Source organism: Bos taurus, chromosome 19 (genome assembly GCF_002263795.3).
Source record: "Bos taurus isolate L1 Dominette 01449 registration number 42190680 breed Hereford chromosome 19, ARS-UCD2.0, whole genome shotgun sequence".
Lineage (NCBI taxonomy): Eukaryota > Metazoa > Chordata > Mammalia > Artiodactyla > Bovidae > Bos > Bos taurus.
The window spans coordinates 53,618,624-53,640,823 of NC_037346.1; the positions used below are offsets into that span (position 1 = coordinate 53,618,624).

At 47.3% G+C, this 22,200-nt stretch overlaps 1 protein-coding gene across 5 annotated transcripts in view; it reads left to right on the forward strand.

Annotated features, from left to right (window-relative positions):
* Positions 1-22,200, forward strand: part of CYTH1 (cytohesin 1) — a 79,776-nt gene that overhangs the window by 52,837 nt on the left and 4,739 nt on the right. For 3 of the 5 annotated variants that reach the window (XM_059878355.1, XM_024981007.2, XM_024981008.2), the window contains 10 exons: positions 4,190-4,272; positions 5,393-5,457; positions 8,938-9,004; positions 9,278-9,396; positions 9,685-9,765; positions 11,584-11,696; positions 12,466-12,614; positions 13,007-13,119; positions 18,281-18,359; positions 22,082-22,153. In XM_059878355.1, coding sequence (XP_059734338.1) covers positions 4,190-4,272; positions 5,393-5,457; positions 8,938-9,004; positions 9,278-9,396; positions 9,685-9,765; positions 11,584-11,696; positions 12,466-12,614; positions 13,007-13,119; positions 18,281-18,359; positions 22,082-22,153 — 941 coding nt within the window. The remainder of the gene's footprint in view (positions 1-4,189; positions 4,273-5,392; positions 5,458-8,937; positions 9,005-9,277; positions 9,397-9,684; positions 9,766-11,583; positions 11,697-12,465; positions 12,615-13,006; positions 13,120-18,280; positions 18,360-22,081; positions 22,154-22,200) is intronic. The other 2 variants (XM_015458990.3, XM_024981009.2) reach the window with 2 other exon arrangements.

A 22,200-nucleotide genomic window follows, 5' to 3' on the forward strand; every position in this document is an offset into this window, starting at 1 on the left:
CTGTGGCCTCGGGCTGGAGAAGCTGGACCTAGCGATGCCGCCCTGAGCATTTCTACTTGCCCCCAGCCCGGAAGGAGGGCACTGTCCCTTTAAGACAGCCTCCTTTGTATGCGCTGGATGGAGCACGTTGCAGCTCTGGGTTTCTGCTGGTTAAATCTGCAGAGCAACATTTAAATAAAGAAATAAATAGAGGGTCCCCTTGTGTGGCTTTCCTATTCACAGCTGAGTACAATGGTCCCTTGTTGTTGTAGGCTCTTTAATCCCCTTCATTAGATTGGAGCCTTGCGAGGGAATGGTGAGGGGCTGCTGCTGGAATGGTCCCCGTGCTGGAAGCAGGACACCTTGTAAATTAACCTTTGCAGGCATGAATTCCCGAGGCCTCCCAGCCTCTGCTCTGTGTCCTTTCTGTGCAGGCCGCTGCCTCCCTAGCTGCCATTCTTTTCAGAAGGAGAGGGCTTAGCTGCCTCCCTGGCACAGAAGTGTGGCTGCAGCACGTGGCAGTCGGGGGAGGGAGGAGTTGTTTGTTGCTCTGCCATCTGGCCCATCAGCAGATATTTTACAGTTTAACCCCAGTGGCCACACAGGAGAGCCCGGGCCTGGGCAGAGAGATGCCTTTGCCGGGTGCCCCTGCCACTTCCTCAGAATCTCGGGGTGGATGTGGTGGGTTCTGAGTACCAGCTGTTCCTGTCCTGGTGGTGGCTTGCAGGGTCCTGGAGATGCCAGCCAGGATCCTCGGGACCCCTCTCTCCTTCAGCTCTCCAGCCGTGGTTTTGATTCTTCATGCTGTTAAATGAAATTAAGCATTTTGTCTGTGAATTTTTTTTCCTCATGAGCAATATGAGAATGAAGGCTTGAGTTTAACATTGGTGTTGCATTGATAAGTTTAATCAAAGGAAAATACATTTGTTAAAATGTTGGATTTTTTTTTCTCATCTGAGAACAAAATTCCACTAGAAAAATGAGATCTAAATCTGCTTTTTTTTTTGTGTAAGTTCTTAGGTGATTTATTGACCCATAAAGGAAGCAGTGTTGTGATTTGAGGGGGACTAAATGTAGAATGGAGAAGTGATTTAGAAATCACGGGCTTAATGTCAGGAGACTGCTTCACAGTAACTGTGAATGAACGTCTTGCTGGTTCTAACTGCACAGAGGTCCATCTGACTACCAGGACATAGGAGGCCTATCTTTCTCATAACCGTAGATTAACATTTTTATTTTTCATTAAAGAGAAAAAATCCAGTTGTACCTAGCTGTATTTTTTTAAAGCAGATATTCAGGAGCTTATGTTCCCCATCTCTCTCCATTCCCAGACACACCCTTCCCAGAAGCAATCACTCAGAATTAACTTTTTCTGACTTTTGATCTCCTGGTAGGTGCTGCCAGGTCTGTATTAATATTCTTGTCCTGCTGATTATTTTATCAAAGACTCTCTCCTGATTTCCTTCACTCATAGCATTCTTTTTCCTCACTCTCTCCCTGTCTGATAGTTTATCACAGATGTTTGGTCGCTTAATTTTCATCTTTGAGATTTTCACACACACATTCACAACCTTGATTTCTGTCTGTGGTCTTTCTTGAGTGCCTCCTGCCCCTTTGTAGGAGGAAACGCAGGGACCCTGCTTGCCCTTCGTGTGCCCCCTGCCCTCCTCCAGCCCTCTCGCCTCTGTCCACTCTTTCCCCACTCAACAAGTTGACAGCTGATTACATACAACTTTTGTTGTGGAGCCTGGATGAGCCTCTGTGTGTGCTCCACTAGCTCCGCTCAAGACCAGAGTGCACGCTGATCATCTCTCCTGGGAGCTGCTCCCAGCACCAAGGTCATGCCTCTCCGTCCGTGCCTCCCCTTGGCCTGTGGCTTGCACCCTGATGCCCTCTCTCCTCTGTTTCTCCTGTTTCCAGCTGCCTTGTTATTCTGCTGAGAGGAGACCCAGCGATGCCTTCTTCCATTGTAAATGCTCCAGCTCTTTCCTATTTATTCTCTCGTGACCTTCCAGAAAAACTGTCCTGTGTGAAGGCTAACCCAGAATAGCTGAGTGCTTAGATTCTGAAAAGAAAGCCACCACTGAGAGTTTCCAGTTTGGAACAATAAAATTTGACTTCTTAGGGTACCCAGCAGCCTTGAGATACAAATTTTTCTTATCGTGGTTCTGCTTTAAATGCACCTTGTTATGGGGACTGTAGTCCTGCCTCTGATTGGGGTGAGACTCATTGGTGATCTGATGAGGCCATCTCTGGTTCACAGTCAAAGCCTGGTTGTTCATTCCCCTGTGGAATAGCTGTTAAAGAGATGAACTATTACCTCAGATTCTCAAAACCATGTTATATTGGAATGAGTCTTTGTCTTTTCGAACCTCAAAAAATTAGTTTCTTAAAGGGAACTTCTCATCTTCATGGACTAGAAATTTTTCTGGTTTGTTAAGTCCAGAAAAAGCAGAATAAACTCCCTTTAGGCTTGCTTTCTCTAGAATGGGGTGTGAACCAGTAGAATTTGTGTTGTTTCTCAGAGTGGTTTTTGCTCAGACTAGATCTAAGCTGTTTTTAGTTAACTTTCTCCTGAAGTAGCTGTTGGAATGTTCACCCTGGCTTCCCAGAGACACAGTTGAAGCCTCATGTGGAAGGCCTGGGCTTCATTTAGGTGGTCTGTTAGGATCTCTAGGTGGCTGTGTCTTCCAGCCTTTAGTGTACTGGGAGTACACTAAACACACTGGGAGTGTGTTTCAAACTGCAGTGCATTTATTAGGCTATGAAATCAATTTCATGGGCTAAAGCTACTGTTAGGAAAACTAAAACAGTAGGAAATGTCAATGGATTTCACATGATGAGAGTATTGTTTTCTTATTGTTGTGTTTGGGGCAGATTGGGTTGTGAAGTCAAATGCGTTTCGCAATTGTGGGTCTTGAAGTTTGAAAGACGCTTTTCTATGAAAGGGTGGATTTCATTTCTGTGACTAGGAATGAAAGAGGAGGACCATTAATCAGGCCCCAGCCATTTCCATCCCAGAGGCTGGGGGGCTCAGGCCCCTGGTTAACCACTCCAAGGGTGGAAACTGGATTAAAAGGGAGAAGTCAGCTGAGACTCTGATATAGCTAACTAACCTGTGCCGAGACTTAATCGTGGTGGTCTCTTGTTTCTACCCTCTTCCGCTGTCTTACATGATTTGTATGAAACATTCGGGGAGAAGAACTGCTCTCTGAGTGCAGTAGGTTCAGTTTCAGCAGCACGGCTGGTGAGTCGTGCACCCTGACCTCACTCTCACCCAGCAGAAATGTCACACGAGCCACAAGGGCAGTGTTCCTCTCTAGCAGCCTCTGCGAGCGCAATTAAAACACTGTATTTTGTGTACCAAGTTATTTCAACGTGTCATCAATATAAAATAGTATTAAAGAAATACGTTACTTTTTTGTACAGTCTGGTGTGTCTTTTACATACACCGCACATCTCAAACTAGGCTAGTCACATTTCAAGTGCTTACTACCCACACGTGGCCTGTGACCACCTCGTCACATGGAGCAGTTCTCTCTTAGGCGCCTACTCGAAAGATGGATGCCCACAGTAATTGTTCTGATGATAAGAGCTCGTTCTAAAACATTATTCAAAAATGTTCAAAAAAGCAGAGAGAAAAGTCCCCATAACCCCATCCCCAGAGTTAAGCATTGTTTCAATTTGGGGATGTATCCTTCTAGATTTTTTTCTCTGTACATACTAGCCTCCCCGCTCCAGAAGTGGCACAAGACTGTCATTCACATTGCTTTGCAATTGCCTCCCCCTCCCTGCTAGGGTCCTATACATCGTCGCGTGTCAGAGTGGATTCAGTGAGGGAGCAGAGACCCGGAGAGATTGGTTAACCAGGGGCCTGAGCCCCCCAGCCTGTGGGATGGACATTGCTGGGGCCTGATTAATGGTCCTCCTCTTTCATTCTTAGCCAACTTCATCTCACCACAGGCAGCCTTTTCTCGTGTGTGTGTGTGACAGCTGTTCCTTTATCAGAGCTTTTCTCTGTGATCCGTGGTCCTTTCTAACTTTGGTCAACCTGATGGTGAATGGGAGCCAGAGTCTCCCCAGCAGTCGGTCATTTCCGACACAGGCTTCTTGCCTTTTCTGTGGTATCTTTGTCCTTTTGTGGTCTGAATTGTATTTATTTTTGGTAAGGTAAAAGCTTTCTTAGTAACCTTTCCCTCCTTTTTTGTAGTTCCCAGTGACCTAACTGCAGAGGAGCGCCAGGAGCTGGAGAACATTCGGCGAAGAAAGCAGGAGCTGCTGGCCGACATCCAGGTAGGAGCTGGGCAGCACCTTGACCAGGCGTCCTCTCATGACTAGCCTTCTGACTTGCTCTCACCACAGTTCGGACTAGGTGCCGGAATTGACAACCAGCTTTGCTCAACAAAGGAGAAGGGAACCTCAAAGTGGGGGGTGCTCTGTGAGCTGCACCCAGCTGGTCAGCTGTCAGGCTAGAGTGACCCCAGGTCTCCTGACTGACTTGAACCCAGGCTTCAGGCTAAGCAGACCCACGTCCACATCCTGGTGGCCATTTTCTGGCAGGGCAATTCTAGAGAGAGAATTTTGGTTCTTTGAACTTTAGTTTCTTCTTCTGTAAGATAGGAGTGAAAACATCTCTTGATAGGTTGTCATTAGTTGGATTATTTTAGGCCTTGGGGAAGCCATTTCTTTTAGAATTCACTGTAAAACATTTGGAAGCCCAAGGGCAGGGAAGGGAGGGGGCACACCTTGTAACCCCAAGCTGCAGCATGTCGAGGAAATACTGGGTCTGCTCCAGTGCTGGTGTGAGTGTACTTTGCTGTTACCTAGTTCTTTGAATCCTACCTCACTGGTAAATGCTGGAAAAGCATAGCAGTTCTTCAGTCAAAGCCAGTGAACTCTGTCCACTGTGCAGACCTGCTTAGAAGGGGCAGGAGGTGGAAGGCATAGCCAGGAGTGGTTCTCTTTGCCGGCCACTTGGTGGCAGTGTTGACCCAGTACAGGCACTGCTGGCTGGGCAGCTGGGTGCCTGGGGGACTGGTTTGTCCTGGTTTGTCCCCCCTCAGTGAGCTGCAGATGCGCTGCGGCAGACTGTCCTGCGGCAGACTGTCCAGGCAGCCCTTTTCCAGGGAAATACGCAGTTTACGTAGTGCATATGGTTATAAACTTCTTCCTAGGCGGTAAATTCCTTGAGGTCAGGGTGTTATCTTTTTCTTCTTTGTATTCCCTAGAATGATTACAGTCTGGTAGGAACTCAAGAAACATTTGTTGAACAGACGAATTTTCCAAAAATTTTTAGGTTTTGGGGGGTGTTGTCTTTATTTTGTTTGCTCTGTTTTACTTTTTGATCAGAGCGAGTTACTGGAGATTTTGGTGGTTTCTTCCTCCGGGTGATTCTGGATTGTGTATTTTGCAGAGGCTGAAGGATGAGATAGCAGAAGTAGCTAATGAAATTGAAAACCTGGGGTCCACAGAAGAGAGGTGAGTCTGTCCTTTTGCGGGTGGTTTTGTGGCTGTGGCATCGCCAGGTGCCAGCCTGGAATTGTGCCCCTGTCGCGCATTTAAGGAGAAAGTGCGTCTTCTGCCTTCTTTTCTGAGCAAGCACATATGTAGCCATGCTCTCTGCCTTCCGCGCAGGGACTCCTGAATGTGAAGGCTTTTGATGTTTTTGGAAAGGCTGAACTGGAGAACTTGGCAGGTCCCCCAAAATCTTAAACTGCCTTTAAATTGTTGTGTGAACTATTTCTTCTCTTCTCTTATCCACTGGGTTCCTATTTTAGAGTTTCCATTTTTTGCTTTGGGTAAAGGAAAAGCTTAACGGATGCTGCTGATGCAGCTCCAGAGGGCTGGAGGCCCAGTTGTGTCTAGGCATCACTGCAGGCTTGCTTGTGCCTCCCTAACACTTAAGAGAACATAGAAGTGAGATTACAGCACAAAGTGCCAAGGCGTGTCTGCTGGTTCTTTTTTTCCTTTAACTACATGAAATGTTAGTTGCTTTGAGAGTTTAATTTTCAATGGGGTTCCCAGACCATTTCTAACTGCTTAATGTCGTAAATGGGCTGTTTCTAATTCACTGCATGTCTGTATTTTTCTAAGCCTAAGTCTCCCCGTCTAGCTTCAGGAGACCGTTGGATTTTGTTATTTTAAACTTGTGTGCACAGGGCCATATGGATTAGTGAAGCTGCATGTCCAGCAGAAACCAGCCAGCTTATCATGTCCAGTCTCTGCTTTGCCAGTTCTGAATTACAGTTTTCTTACTTGCCATTAAAAAAAAAAAAAAAAAAAAATTTTTGCTGCTTCAAAGAAATGGACAAGTTGGTGTTTGTCAGAATTTACCATTTCTGCTCTTACAAAGGGTACTCTTAAAAGAAATGAATAGGGACTTCCCTGGTGGTCCAGGGGCCGAGACTCTGCACTCCCAATGCAGTGGGCCTGGGTTTGATCCCTGGTCAGGGAACTAGAGACCCGGGTTCGATCCCTGGGTGGGGAAGATCCTCTGGAGAAGGAAATGGTAACCCACTCCAGTACTCTTGCCTGGAAAATCCCATAGACAGAGGAGCCTGGTAGGCTACAGTCCATGGGGTCACAAAGAGTCGGACACGACTGAGCGACTTCACCTCACCTCACCTCAGGGAACTAGATCCCACATGCCACAACTGAAGATCCTGTGTGCTGCAACCAAGACTCAGTTCAGTTCAGTTCAGTCGCTCAGTCACGTCCGACTCTTGGTGACCCCATGAATAGCAGCACGCCAGGCCTCCCTGTCCATCACCAACTCCCGGAATTCACTCAAACTCAGGACCATCAAGTCGATGATGCCATCCAGCCATCTCATCCTCTGTTGTCCCCTTTTCCTCCTGCCCCCAATCCCTCCCAGCATCAGAGTCTTTTCCAATGAGTCAACTCTTTGCATGAGGTGGCCAGAGTACTGGAGTTTCAGCTTTAGCATCATTCCTTCCAAAGAAATCCCAGGGCTGATCTCCTTCAGAATGGACTGGTTGGATCTCCTTGCAGTCCAAGGGACTCTCAAGAGTCTTCTCCAACACCACAGTTCAAAAGCATCAATTCTTCGGCGCTCAGCTTTCTTCACAGTCCAACTCTCACATCCATACATGACCACTGGAAAAACCATAGCCTTGACTAGACGGACCTCTGTTGGCAAAGTAATGTCTCTGCTTTTCAACATGCTATCTAGGTTGGTCATAACTTTTCTTCCAAGGAGTAAGCATCTTTTAATTTCATGGCTGCAGTCACCATCTGCAGTGATTTTGGAGCCCCCAAAAATAAAGTCTGACACTGTTTACACTGTTTCCCCATCTATTTCCCATGAAGTGATGGGACCAGATGCCATGATCTTCGTTTTCTGAATGTTGAGCTTTTTAAGCCAACCTTTTCACTCTCCTTTTTTACTTTCATCAAGAGGCCTTTTAGTTCCTCTTCACTTTCTGCCATAAGGGTGGTGTCATCTGCATATCTGAGGTTATTGATATTTCTCCCGGCAATCTTGATTCCAGCTTGTGCTTCCTCCAGCCCAGCATTTCTCATGATGTACTCTGCAAATAAGTTAAATAAGCAGGGTGACAATATACAACCTTAACGTACTCCTTTTCCTATTTGGAACCAGTCTGTTGTTCCATGTCCAGTTCTGACTGTTGCTTCCTGACCTTCATATAGGTTTCTCAAGAGGCAGGTCAGGTGGTCTGGTATTCCCATCTCTTTCAGAATTTTCCACAGAAGGCTTTGGCATAGTCAATAAAGCAGAAATAGATGTTTTTCTGGAACTCTATTGCTTTTTCGATGATCCAGTGGATGTTGGCAATTTGATCTCTGGTTCCTCTGCCTTTTCTAAAACCAGCTTGAACGTCTGGCAACCAAAACTCAGCGCAGCCAAATAAATTTTTCAAAAAGGAAATGAATAGGCAGGCTACAGATAAGGGGAAAATACCTGCATTACCTGTATTTGAAAAAAGACTTGTATCTGGAATCTGTATAGAAAGTGAGTGAAGTGAAGTGAAGTCGCTCAGTCATGTCCAACTCTTTGCGACCCCATGAACTATAGGCCTACCAGGCTCCCCCGTCCATGGGATTTTCCAGGCAAGGGTACTGGAGTGGGTTGCCATTACTTGTATCTGGAATCTATATAGAAAGAACACATAAAACTCACTAATAAAAAGACAACTTGACTAAAAAGCAGGCACAAAAACCCCACGAACGCTTTTACATGTATAACAGACACGTGAAAAATGCTCAGTATCATGAGTCATGAGGAGATGCCACTTTGCACCCACTAGGATGGCCAGAGTTAAATAGACAGGTGGTGCCTTGTGTTGCAGAGAGCTGGTGAGAACAAGCGGTGTAAACATTGGGGAAAACCAACTGGCAGTTCCTCCTTATGTTGACCGTATACCCCTGCTGTGCCCAGCAGTTCACCTCCCAGGTATTTACTCAGGTAAAGGAGAACATGCCCACATGCATGAGGGCATCTATAGCGTTCTTATTTAAAATAGCCCAAAACTGGAATCAGCTTTAATGTCCCCCAGCAGATGAACGGATGAACAGATGAGTTCATGAGCTATTAACTTACATAGTTAATACGTAACTATGACAGTGCTCTACAACTGGATTATGGTGATAGTTGCCCAACTCAGTAAACTTATTAAACATTGTTCAGATGTGCACTCAAAAGGGGTATGTTATATGACATGTAAATTAAACCTCAATGAAGTTTCAAAAATGACATGAAAAAAAAAGAAACCCACTGTAGTAGAAGAAACAAAGGAGCCTAGGACCAGGGTCAGGATTTCAGTTGACCTTCCATAGTTAGACCCAAGTGTGCCTGAACTTTACTGAATAAATCTCAGACATCACTGCACTTCACTGACACATGTGGGAGTTATGTCAGTCTTTCAGAAATTCCCGATTACCCAGAGTACTGAAGTGGCTGTGATGGTTGTTTTACAGGAAGAACATGCAGAGGAACAAACAGGTAGCCATGGGCAGGAAAAAATTCAACATGGATCCTAAAAAAGTAAGTGACAAAAGCCAGCAGCCAGAGCCTGCAGTCTGTAAAGTGGCAGTTTCCACATTGTCAGCTGCAACCTGGGGCATTTGAGACAGCCTCCCTTCCCTTTTGTAGAGTGCAGCTCATGTCACAAGCCCTGCCTCCTGCGGAACATAGGAAGTACTTACTGGACACTTACTCTGTGTCCAGAGCACCCACACCCATTCTCCTGTGCCCCCACCTCCTTTCTGGATGTTCCTGGGGTCCGAAGCACTGTTGGTGTCGTCGCTGTCTTTCCAGGGGATCCAGTTCTTAATAGAGAATGATCTGCTGAAGAACACCTGTGAAGACATCGCCCAGTTCTTGTATAAAGGTGAAGGGCTCAACAAAACAGCCATTGGTGACTACCTGGGGGAGAGGTAAGACCTTGGGAGACCCGAGTAGAGAAGACTGGTTGGCAGTTACCTAGAGAGAGAAACTCCAAGATTCCCCGAGCTTTGTCCCGGGACAGGTGGAGGTGTCCAGCAGCTGGTATCCTGTGTTCAGCCAGTACACAGAGGCTGCAGATCTTTCATTTAACATTTGGCTGCCTCCTGGGCTGTGGGGGGTCTCAGTGCTCAGCCTGGGAGGCAGCCTGACTGGGGGTCTGCACGACCTTGGATTCTCAACATCATTGTCTGACTTCTGTCTTCTGTTTCTCTTGCTAGAGATGAGTTTAACATCCAAGTTCTTCATGCGTTTGTGGAGCTGCATGAGTTCACTGATCTCAACCTCGTCCAGGCCTTACGGTGAGCATGTTTGCAGCCAGTACCTTGTTGAGGGAGACAGGTCTTTGGTTGTAGATCTGTCCTGCACAGTTCAGTTCAGTCCAGTCACCATGGATCCTGCACAACCTGGCGTTTTAGTGAAATTGTACCTTGGGTGGTGATTTGAGTATCTGTGATTGAAATGATTGGATGTTCAGTTCAGTTCAGTCTCTCAGTCATGTCTGACTCTTTGCGACTCCATGAACCGCAGCATGCCAGGCCTCCCTGTCCATCACCAACTCCCGGAGTTCACCCAAACTCATGTCCATTGAGTTGGTGATGCCATCCAACAGTCTCATCCTCTGTCATCCCTCTCTCGTCCTGTCTTCAATCTTTCCCAGTATCAGGGTCTTTTCAAATGAGTCAGCTCTTTGCATCAGGTGGCCAAAGTATTGGAGTTTCAGCTTCAACATCAGTCCTTCCAATGAACATCCAGGACTGATCTCCTTTAGGATGGACTGGTTGGATCTCCTTGCAGTCCAAGGGACTCTCAAGAGTGTTCTCCAACACCATACTTCAAAAGAATCAATTCTTCTGCGCTCAGCTTTTTTTATAGTCCAGCTCTCACATCCATACATGACCACTGGAAAAACCATAGCCTTGACTAGACAGACCTTTGTTGACAAAATAATGTCTCTGCTTTTTAATATGTTGTCTAGGTTGGTCATAACTTTGCTTCCAAGGAGTAAGCGTCTTTTAATTTCATAGCTGCAATTACCGTCTACAGTGATTTTGGAGCCCCAAAAAATAAAGTCAGCCACTGTTTCCACTGTTTCCCCATCTATTTGCCACAAAGTGATGGGACCGGATGCTGTGATCTTAGTTTTCTGAATGTTGAGCTTTAAGTCAACTTTTTCACTCTCCTCTTTCACTTTCATCAGGAGGCTCTTTAGTTCTTCTTCACTTTCTGCCATAAGGGTGGTGTCATCTGCATATCTGAAGTTATTGATACTTTTCCCGGCAATCTTGATTCCAGCTTGTGCTTCCTCCAGCCCAGCGTTTCACTCATGATGTACTCTGCATATAAGTTAAATAAGCAGGGTGACAGTATACAGCCTTGACGTACTCCTTTTCCTATTTGGAACCATTCTGTTGTTCCATGTCCAGTTCTAACTGTTGCTTCTTGACCTGGTTAAAGGGGATTAAATTGAAAGCAAAATTTGTAAAACTCTTCCTCAAATCTTTCAGTTAACATTTGGAAATTGATGAATACTTCCACTTTGAATCTTTCCCAATTTCACTCAAGAAAATCCTTTATACTTCTTGCCTTGGAACAGGAAATAGGTAGCGTGCCCTTCGTTTTAGAAGGAAAAAAGTCAACATTTAATTTTTTTTTGCTGAATCTAGTTCCTTTGTGCTTCTTGAGAAATTGTAATTTGGTATTTTCATTGCTGTTTAAGTGTAAATATCATGTTTTGTGTTGTTTAGGTAGGTGAAAAAAATCCAGAATTAAACCTGTTGGCTGTGGGTTTCTGTTTGACTTAAAGGGCTCAGTTGTGACTGCTTTGATAGAAAATCTCTTCTCCTGCTATGTCATTTTTTTTTTTTTTTTTTCTTTCTGGAAATTGGAGTTCTTATGTATCAGTCTGAGGAGGTGAACCATTCTTTTGAATAGGAAAGTCTTTTTCTTTTTTTTCTTTTCATAAATACATTCCCTCCTATCGAGAGGACAGAGATGTGGAGTGGTTAGCCTGCATCTGGCAGAAGGCTGAAGCCCCCAACATCTCCCTTGGCTGCAGAAACCTCTCACACACAGGTTATCTCCCCCAGTCCCGAAACACGCCCTGTCTTGACCCCCAGGCAGTTCCTGTGGAGCTTCCGGCTGCCGGGAGAGGCCCAGAAGATTGACCGGATGATGGAGGCGTTTGCCCAGCGCTACTGTCAGTGCAACCACGGGGTGTTCCAGTCCACAGGTGAGCGCGAGGGGCGCCCCCTCCCCGGGCTGGCAGCGCCTGCCCGGCTCACTGCTAGGCACTGGGCCATCCTAACACCAGAGGGGTTGGGTTCCTGCCTAAGAACATCGCTTTAAATGGTATTTATAATGGTAAAAAGTTGGAAACTATCCAAAGTCTGCCAGTAAGGTAGTAGGCGTCTAAGTAGGGGCACCTCTGAATTATGAAGTGTACAACTATTAAAAATTATGTTTTTATAAAGAGGCTTTATTGACATGGAAAAATGCTAATAAGATTGGCCAAAAAGCAGACTTCAAAACTGTGTATCTGTTGTAATTCTAACAGATATGTTACAGTCTTTATCTCTGAGGTTCATATTTTTTTTAATTAATTTATTTTTTAATTGAAGGATAATCACTTTACAGAACTTTGCTGTTTTCTGTCAAACCTCTGAGGTACATTTTGTGATACATTACACATAGTCACATTTATGTAAGAAAGCAAAATAAGTTATTCCTAGGTATGGGATTGTAGGTAGTTTATATGTTCTTTTTCATATATTGTGCTTTTCTGTACATGTTCTTCTTTTACAATCTGAAAAAAATAAAACCCTTTTAAGTCGTGAATGCTTTACGTTCTTTCTCATGCCTTGCCCTTTGCAGTTAGTGTACCCAGATGCGTGGATTTTGCTTACTCTTTGAGAGCACTGCTTTGCATTCTCAGTCTCACTTGGCGCTTCTTGTTCTTTCTGGTGGGATGTTTCTGACTGGATTTTGGTTTTCCCTTTTAGACACTTGTTACGTCCTCTCATTTGCCATTATCATGTTGAACACCAGCCTGCATAACCCCAATGTCAAAGATAAGCCCACTGTGGAGAGGTTCATAGCCATGAATCGAGGCATCAACGATGGGGGAGACCTGCCCGAGGAGCTGCTACGGGTGAGCTCAGCTCTCCTTCAAGGCCATGGGCTCAGGCGATGCTGATGGGGGGGACGGGAGGGACGCGGGGTCAATCCAGTGTCTGCTCGGACCATCCACTCAGCTACATGAATTGCATTAAGAAACTGGTAGCGAGGCCCAGTGAGGAATCAGTGGGGGAAAGTGATTTATAACTCTGAGACTAAAGGCTCAAGTGGAGGTCAGGCTGATCTCTCTTCTTTCTTGCTCACTGGTTAGGCCTCTGTTTCTTTTGTCTCTGGGTCCTGAAGGCAGAGGGGTTCTCGTGCCGCCAGTGCATGGCACGCAGTGATGCTCGTTGCATGAGTGACAGGAAAGGCGGGGGGAGAGGTCTTTCTAGGATCGGAGACATGCAATGTCATCTTTTCTTCCAGAATCTGTATGAGAGCATAAAAAATGAACCCTTTAAAATCCCCGAAGATGATGGGAATGACCTCACCCACACTTTTTTCAACCCAGACCGAGAAGGCTGGCTATTGAAGCTCGGTAAGTGATGCCCTCTGGGTCAGGGCTCCTTAGAGAAGCTTAGAAAGGATGTGTGTGTGCACACCCATGCATGCACTATGGGGAAAGGGGGTTTGGTACAGGAGGCTTTAAGGAGAGACTTTGGTATGAGTTCCTACTGTTCTAACATAATTGCCTCCCAAAAGACAGTGAATGCACGGCCAGCGCCCCACGGGACACACAGACTCCTGGGGACAGACTTGCCCACATAAATATTGCCCACGGGTGTTTGCGCTCCACGTTTCCTCTCTGGGGTGGATTGAGGAGAGTTCGTTTCAAGGCGGTTCCCCGAGGACCTCGTCCTTTTCCCTTCCCAGCCCCCCCTGACCACTGGGAGGGTGGCCAGCTGTGCCCACCTCTCTACTTCCCATCACAAGTTTGTGCCCCGTGCTCCCGCCTCGCCCACCCCCAGTGCATCACCACTTCCTTCTGCATCTGGCTCCCCACAGGCAGCGTGCATGGCAAACCCAGGGCCCTGGCTGCAGCGCGATCCACGGCACTCTTACTCATTCTCGGGCGCTGGTTTTTTCCCCCCTCCTTTCCAATCCAAATCAGCCACATTAATTATTTTGTTCATTCAGAAAAACTAAAAGTTGCTCCCCTTCCCTCTGCCAAAAGTGAGCTGGTATTGCTGAGATGTGTGGTCATGATCTGCCATCAGAGGGACAGGAGTGACCAAAAGGATCAGTAGGTTTTTACGCACATTCATATGCACCTCTGACTGTTTCATTGACAGTTTCAGCACGCAGAGAGAGCCCCCAGACATAATGATGCTAATTTTTTGGCCACTGAGAGAGTGCATTCCTCTGTTTTCTTTTCCCTTGGCCTTTTGACGCAAGGGTTCCTGCGTTCTCAGAAGGTGTCATTGGGGTGATCCTCCTGTCACCATTCCAGCTGTAGGTCCCAGTGAGATTAGAAGTCCTTATTATACTCTAGGCTGTTACTGACACATCTGGGAAGTGCTGAAATGGAGTCTTCAATTTCTGTCTCATTCAGGAGGATTTGTATCCCCTTTTAAAACTAAGTCCTTGTGTTTATACATAATGACTTAATTCATAAATTCTCCTTAAAGCACTATCTCACTGAAAGGAGTTTTTAATGTCTCTCAAATTGGTCAGCATACCATATACATTTAAGCCAGTAGAATCTTTGAAGTCAAGGCTCTAAAATTACTTAGCCCAGAGGCAGCCACTCTGCTCTGCGTCCTGATTGCTAAGTGGACAGAGTTAAAAGGAAACCTGCTGGAAATGTAAGAAGTATATCCAAGTTTGGGTTTGCTTTCCCCTCCAGTGAGATTTGTTTAAATGCTAATACTAAGTGTTAGCTTTGACAGCCCAGATACTAAATTTAGAGCAGTACGAAGATTATCTTGGTTCTTACACCATGATGACATGTAAATTCATGAGACATCCCATATTTTTAAAAAAGAAAAAAATTTAACTAAATGTGAAACTCATTTTTAGGTCATTGCATTACTTTTTCTGAACCTCCATCAAACCCTCCTAAACTCTTCCTGTCGTGTTTTCATCGTAGCACACTTAGAATCACCCCTTCATGTGTGTGCCATGGAAGGTGGGCCTTCTGGCCATCTGTAGTTGTATGTGTATGTCTGTGTATGCATATAACTGTAAGAATGTGTATTCTTGTGTATACACATATGTACATATGTATTCACAGGCTTGTGAGTGTGCATTTTCACACACACTTTAAAAAGGAGTAGCCATCCGAAGAGAGACATTTAATTTTTCCCAAAGTGATCATCACTGTGTTTGCTCTGGATTCTGGATATAGTAATAAATGTCAGCTCAGTGAGAACTGATTGGTGGCATCTTTGGGGCCAGGATTTGGGTGGTGCCTCAGATCTTGCCTTTACCAGGTAGGACATGGCAGATGAGGCAGGCCCCTTATTCCCACGCCAGACAGCGGCGTTTGCCCCGTGACTGTTTTTATGTCCCTATCCCCCACCCAGGCAGACATGAATGACTAATACAGTGCACCTTAAGATTAAGGAGTCGGGTTTAATTTCTTTGTTTTAATTTTCTTTTCTCCCTCATTTGTATGTTTCCATGATTTTGGCTCTCCTTTTCCTTGCCCCAAACTCCAGGAGGTATGTAATCCCCTCAACCCTGCTCGCTCGCTCTGCCCAGGCCACTGTAATCGCTGCAGCGTTTTCTTATTTTTGTTATTTTTGGTTATTTTGTTTTTTAATTGCTGGTGGTAGTGTTAATGCTGCTTCTAACTTACCATACAGTCCCTCGGGAACTGGTCAGGCTTGGGGGTGTGGAGGGATTTTCATCTTTCCCTGGTAGAGGTGGTGCACAGTGTGTCCAACAGCTGGGCCCAGACGTGGAATCATTTGAACTTTCCTGAGGGCAGTAGTGTAAGAAAACACAGTAAGAGTGGGTTTGTAAAAGCAAGCAAAGCAGTCACTGAATTCTCTCTTCGACTTTATTGGTCAGACGGATGCTATATTATTGATTAAAATTGACACCCATGAATTTTCGAGATTTCTCAAGTGGAGAAGAGGAGGAGGAGAAGGAAGTGACTCCCACGGCCGTGTGCTTCTGGCACACCTCCCATGTCCCGAGAAGCAAACTAGGAAAAGAATTAAATTAGACAACGTAGGACATTTGCCTTTGCATGAAAAAGGGAAATGGTGTTTCTTAAATTCAGAATGAGGCCAAGTAAAGTTTAAAAAAAAAGAAGACAAAAACCCCAAAACCCCTTCTTGAAGGCCTTCCATTTAATTTCCTGTCTTGGGGGAGGGCATTACAACCTCGGCTCTGTTTTTTATGTTTTGTTTTTATCCCGCCTCTTTTTCAATGAGTCATCGTTCAGACCCCAAATTGGCCTCTTAGTTACGTCGCTGGTGTCTGCCCTCCCTTGCTGGTTTCGGGGCACCTGTTTTCCAGATGAGGAGTCTGTGGATGTCTGCTTCAGCGGCACTTGAACAGAGCCACACAGGAAAGAACAGCCCCAACACTGATGTTTATAGAACGTTTTGGGGCCTTGTCAGGTGGTTCCCAGTTCCCGGGGAGCCAGAGTCAGGCCTTTGTACCTATGGGGTGGAGGCCAGCGGGCCGGGCAGTGGTCCTGTGAGTTCCTCAGGGACTGTCTTAGGTGCGTGCATCGGTCTGTCTGCTTGTTTCATGTCTGTTTTCCTTCCAACATAAAACATGCCCCTGGGACCGCACGATGCTCCCTGGTAGGAGCTCGTTAACGCAGCAGGTCGTTGGGAATAGCCAGGCTGTCATCGCCAGGGAGAGGCTTTGTCCGGCTTTGCTTTCTGTCCTGGATTTCCTCCCGTCTTCCTCCTTTTGGCATCTGACCCCTCTTCCACAACCTCCCAAGATCCGAGGGCCCCCAGGGTGGTCCTGTGAGGGGAGCGCACAGCAGTGGGCGTGGGCTGAGGTGTCCTGTGTCGGGGGGCCCCACGTGGGGTGCAGGTCCAAGAGGCAGAAGAGCCACTTTCTCAGATGCTGACGGGGGCGGGCTTCCTTTTCACAGCAAATCAGTTCAAGTTCTAAGTATATCCTTGTCTTCCTTCTCCTTATTTATTTTGGTTCTGCCCAGCCTCTCCCATTTCCTCATGCATGTCATACTTCCATCCGTGGTTTTCCTGATTCATGCCCTAGGGCCTCAGGGGCCAGAAGCACGTGCTCACAGAAGCTGGCAGTCACTGGGGGAGAGAGTCAGTCTTTGCTTGACACCAGCACGGGACGGGGGGTGCGGGGTGGGGGGTGTGCTGGCTTAAGGCCAAGCTCCTTCCCTAACCAGGTCTGTGCCATTGAGAACCTCGGTAGTTCATGATCAGTCACTTAACCTCTCAGAGTTTGGGCGCCCACGCAGAGCCATGCCAGGAGCCCAAAAGTCGGGTAGCCCTTAGAGTTGCTGCCAGGACCTATGCTGGACCCTTTATTTCTGGGACAGGATTTGCATTGCTCCAGCAACCGGATCCTTTGAGGAAACCAGGAGCCACATCCTGGAAGCTGGAGACACTCCCTCTAAAGCCCCTGCTCATCTGTTGGGGGAGAGGGGCAAGCGAGGAAGTGTGACCGGGGTCATTGGATTCATACCTTGTGGTCCTTGTTTTCTTTGAGGACCGGAAAAGCGGTGCTCTCTGTAGGTCCCGTTGGCAGAGGGCGCGCCTCCTGCCCAGGGCAGCGCGAGGTGTTTGTGAAATGGCCTGCGTATCTTACCACGTGAAGGCTTTTCATTTGGTTCGTATTCAGAAAACTTTTCCTGGACCTGGTGTGCGTTGAGGAGAACGGCTGTGCTCAGAGGCAGGCTGAGAATAGGGTGTGCCTTCCCTCACCAAGGTCATGGTGAAGTGTCCCTTCCTTCACGTCGTCTCAGGACAACATCACGACTCTGATGTTTCCTTCGATTGAGCAACATTTAAAAGGACTAAAGGAGCCTCCACCAGCTCACCGCCACCCCTGAGAGCTCACTTGGCTCGTGGCTTCCTCTTCCAGTTATTTTTGTTCCAAACTCCTGGTGAGAAGTCCACAGTTGAATAGGTACCTCAGCCCACCACTGGATTCTTCCCTGTTCCAGGAATCCTGCTTTGTCCCACCGAGGACTCTGGGGGAATTTAGGACACTGGCCCAGAAACCTAAAAAGCTAGAGTAGAAACATACTACGATCAGGAAGCTGGGCTAGAAGGTGAAACCGCAGGACTGTGGGTTCCTTGTTCCAGGAAAACTGGATTTGATCGTGAGGGGATTAAGATGTCTTACTTCCCAGTTCTTCTCCCACCCTCTTCTGATAAAACCCTGGGCTGGTGGACCGGCAGTGTAGTGTGGCCAGGGGGCTGACCCTCTCCCCTCCTCTGTGTGCGCCCATTTCCACTGCATCCATAGGCTTCTGCTGATGCTTCTCTGGTTCATCACTGTCCCGGCTCCCTCCCCAGCCCGTGCGCTCATCTGCTGTCCTGATGTCATCTGCAGGGGGCCACCCAACTTGCTTGCTCTGCTTGTACCCACAGACTTTCACACTGTGAAAGGTGCTTCTGTTTTGGCTCTGTGTCTCGTTACTGATGTAAATCTGCCATGGTCTCAGTGTCCTGGCGCCCTGCCTTCGCTTCCTTATCCCGCACCCTGGCCAGTGGACTCCTATCCAATACGTGTCTCTCTTTGCTCTCCAGGTGGCAGGGTAAAGACTTGGAAAAGACGCTGGTTCATTCTGACTGACAACTGCCTTTACTACTTTGAATACACGACGGTGAGCGCCTGCTGGTCGGCTGGGACTGGGACGAGGGGTGGGCCAGGCCTTGTGGTTAAACAGCTCTAATCAGGTAAGATTGGAGGAGGTGGGGGCAACAGTCGGATGCCGCATCTTAGGGCAGGAGAAGAGTTTAAGTGAAGTGGAAGGGCTAAGAGGAATCTCAAAACTGGGGCCTGGGCGTGGTGTGCAGTGTCTGGGCACAGGAACCATACTTCAGAGCCAATGTCCAGTTCTCAACTGGGACAGCTGGTGCCTGGCTGGGAGACAGTGGCAGAGAACGTCATACATGGCGTTAGAAAGGGGTCATGGAGCCCAGCTAACGAGTTTGGATCCATGGCCAGGAGAGAGTTTTTGGCCCCACTGAAAGGGAGACAGAGGTATTGTGATTTAGAGAAGGCACATCTGTGGTAGCTGGAATACTGAAGCACTTGATTTAGAAGGAACAGCCAAAGGGCACAATGTATAACAGAGGAAAAGAAAGTGAAACGAAATGGGGAGAGTTAGAGACTACCTGGAGTTTTACCTAAATTGAAAATTTTGTTGGTTTTTATTCAGTGGGAATGAAATTGTAACACAATGCAAATACTTGTTACATACAAGTCCTGTTTGTAACAAGACCTAGGAGCATAAAGATGGTACAGTAAACCTTTTCTGAAGCTCCCTCTATCAGAGCCCCCAGGAGGCCTGGCAGGTTGGTGGCCTCAGGTTGGAGCCCTCTCAGACAGGCTCCCCGCGGCTGGGCGCCCTTGCTTCTGCCCTGTCCCCTGGTCACCAGAAGAGAAAACACGCACTGCTGGCAGCACTGGCGGCTGTCTCACCTAAGTCAGGGCGACTGAGATCCTCCTAAGAGAGTGGGGTTTTAGAAGTGTCTTGTATGATAAAGGTGGGGCACGATGGGACAGGCGTCCTGGCAGCATTTGTGGGACGCTCAGTGGGAGCCAGGAGGCAGGTCCACACCTGACCCTTTGCAGCTTGGGGGTAAGCAGGTTCCACTGTGTCCCGCACGGTGGTTCTTCAGCTGGTAGACGTCGTGTGGATGTGGCTTTTCAGCTGGGAGTGAGTGTCATGACAGTGTCAGCTGGTGACTCAGCCGCTCAGCAGTTTTCAAGGAAGACTGACCAGGATTTCGTGTGTAACGGGCTAAATTCATGCCACGGAAGTTGTGCAGCTTTGCTTTTCTGTTACGAAAATCCTTTCAAACATGAAAGTAATGTATTTCAAATACCAAAAACAGTACAAACATTTTTTTTCACCCCATCAAAGTACCACTATGAACAATTGGTAAATTTCCTTCTGTTTTGCCCCTGTTCCCCCCATATGTATTGCCCTTTTTCTTCTAGACTGATGACATCTCTTAAATGTTGTTTAGATCTTTTTCATTGGTCTCTGGTTAAAATGAGCTCAATGCAGGCATCCAACAGTGCACCTCTGGGTCCCCAGTAGTCTCAGTGGTAGTGCAGTGAGATTCTAAAATCTTCTGGTTCTTAAAATGACGCCGACCATGCTGGTGTTACCTGAATTCAGTCTAGCAGTGCATCAGCATTTTATTAGGCAGTGGGAACCAGAGAAAACGTTCCCAAAGATGCTGACGGGGGAGCCTCGGGCTTAAGATGGTAGGTGGAGCTGTCCTCATGGAATTACCTAATAAAGCGGGAAAATCTAGTAGAAATAAGTGGGAACAAAGCAGCCAGATAAGGAAAAAGCAGAACTTAGTCAGCACGCTTCCCATTTGGCAGAAGGGGCCGCGATGCATCCTGGAGCCAGCAGAAGGGCCCCTGCTGTGCAGCCAGGCACAACGAACCCCAGACCTCCCGGCCCCGTGCCCAAGTCTAGGAGAAGCAAACTTAGTAGGAGTTCTTCCCTTTACCTCTTTGGATGGAGGAGTAGAGAGGGTAGAAACCAGGAAAAAGTGGAAAAACAGGACTCACTATATCAGTAAAAGCTCCGAATACGTGTTCATGTGAGAAAACTGTCCGTGGAGGGTCTGCAGTACACGTCAGCTCCAACACGTGCTGGATACCAGCAGCCTCAGGGGAGGGTCAGGGCTCAGGGTATCTGAGCGGGGCGCTCTCTCCACTCACTTCTCTCCTGAGGGTCTGAAGTGGCCACAATACAAAATATCCAGCCCTCCAGAAGTTTCAGACTAAAAATAAATAAGAACCAAAACTGCATATTCAAAATATAGCTATATAATTGTGGAATTATAACTTATTTATTAACAAATAAGTTAAAACTTTAAGGAATGATTAGCCAGAAATGTTGGAGAAGGCAATGGCAACCCACTCCAGTACTCTTGCCTGGAAAATCCCATGGGTGGAAGAGCCTGGTAGGCTGCAGTCCATGGGATCACGAAGAGTCAGACACAACTGAGTGACTTCACTTTCATTTTTCACTTCCATGCATTGGAGAAGGAAATGGCAACCCACTCCAGTGTTCTTGCCTGGAGAATCCCAGGGATGGGGGAGCCTGGTGGGCTGCTATCTATGGGGTCGCACAGAGTCAGACACGACTGAAGCGACGCTGCAGCAGCAGCAGCAGCCAGAAATGTAATTCCTGTTCTAGAGGAAAGATTTGAGATAGTCCCAGAGATTGAAAGATGAACATTAAAGCAATTTGTGGAACTCCACTGGTGATCCAGTGGTTTAGACTCCAAGCTCCCAATGCAGGGGGCCTGGGTTCAGTCCCTGGTCAGGGAACTAGATCCCACATGCTGCAACTAAGAATTCACATGCCACAACTAAAGATCCATCGTGCCGCAACTAAGATCTGGTGCAGCCAAATAAAATATGGGGCGGGGGAGAAAGCTAACAGGTGCAGAGGACAGGTGAGAATCTCCCAGTGCCAGAACACTAGGAACTGCAGATGCAAAGACAGGTCATGAGATTATTGCCCTGAAAAGGAGAAAGAAACCTGAGTCTGCAGATCAAAGGGGTGCACATGGTATTTTAGGAACATTTGCTCTAGGAAGTATGGCATGGCCCAGTTAAACTGTTGACCTTGGAACACAGTCTTTGGCCATTATTGTCTGGATGTTTGAGAGAGGAGGTGAAGGCTGCTGGTCAAGTGCCGGCAGGTGTGGGAGTGGCCTTGGCTGAGATGGGAAGCCCTGGAGGAGGGCTAGTCAGGGTGAGGGGACGCGGGGCTCTGTTCTGGACAGGAGTCTAGGTGCCTTTTTTGGTCCAAGTGGAGTTGTCAGGCAGGCAGTGTCTCTTTGAGGATCCTACAGCCTGGAGCAGGAAGACGGCACCGGAGGTAATGATAAGGCAGTGACACATGATACAGCTGTAGTCCAGATGTTGGGGGCACAGAACAGGGGCACCCAGGGCCAGACTAGGGCTTCCTAGCTTTGCTGACACTAGAACTGAGGCTTGAGAGATGAGTTAGGCAAAGAAGCAAGAAGTTTTTGTGTGAAAGGGACTTACATGTTCCCCACTGGAAGACCACACACAGCTCTTGTCACACTCATTCTTTCAGAGTGTCTGCGGAAGCACCTCTTCCAAAGGCCTCTCGGTTGTAGGGGTTCATCTGTGATATGTTGACAACACCCACACGTTTCTTGACCCTATTCTTGTTTTAGAACATAGGGTGTGGGCTCTAGAGCTGATTTGTAGGCTTCAGATCATAGAGAGGTGCAGGAGCCGGGCTGGGCCACTGTGTCAAGGTAACAGAACGGGTGTTCGGAAGCCGAGCAGTGAGGTCTCTCTCCATCTCTTGTGCAGGATAAGGAGCCCCGGGGAATTATTCCACTAGAGAACCTGAGCATCCGGGAGGTGGAAGACTCCAAAAAACCAGTGAGTATTTTTGATGAGCTGCTTCGGGGGGACAGAAGAGATGGGCG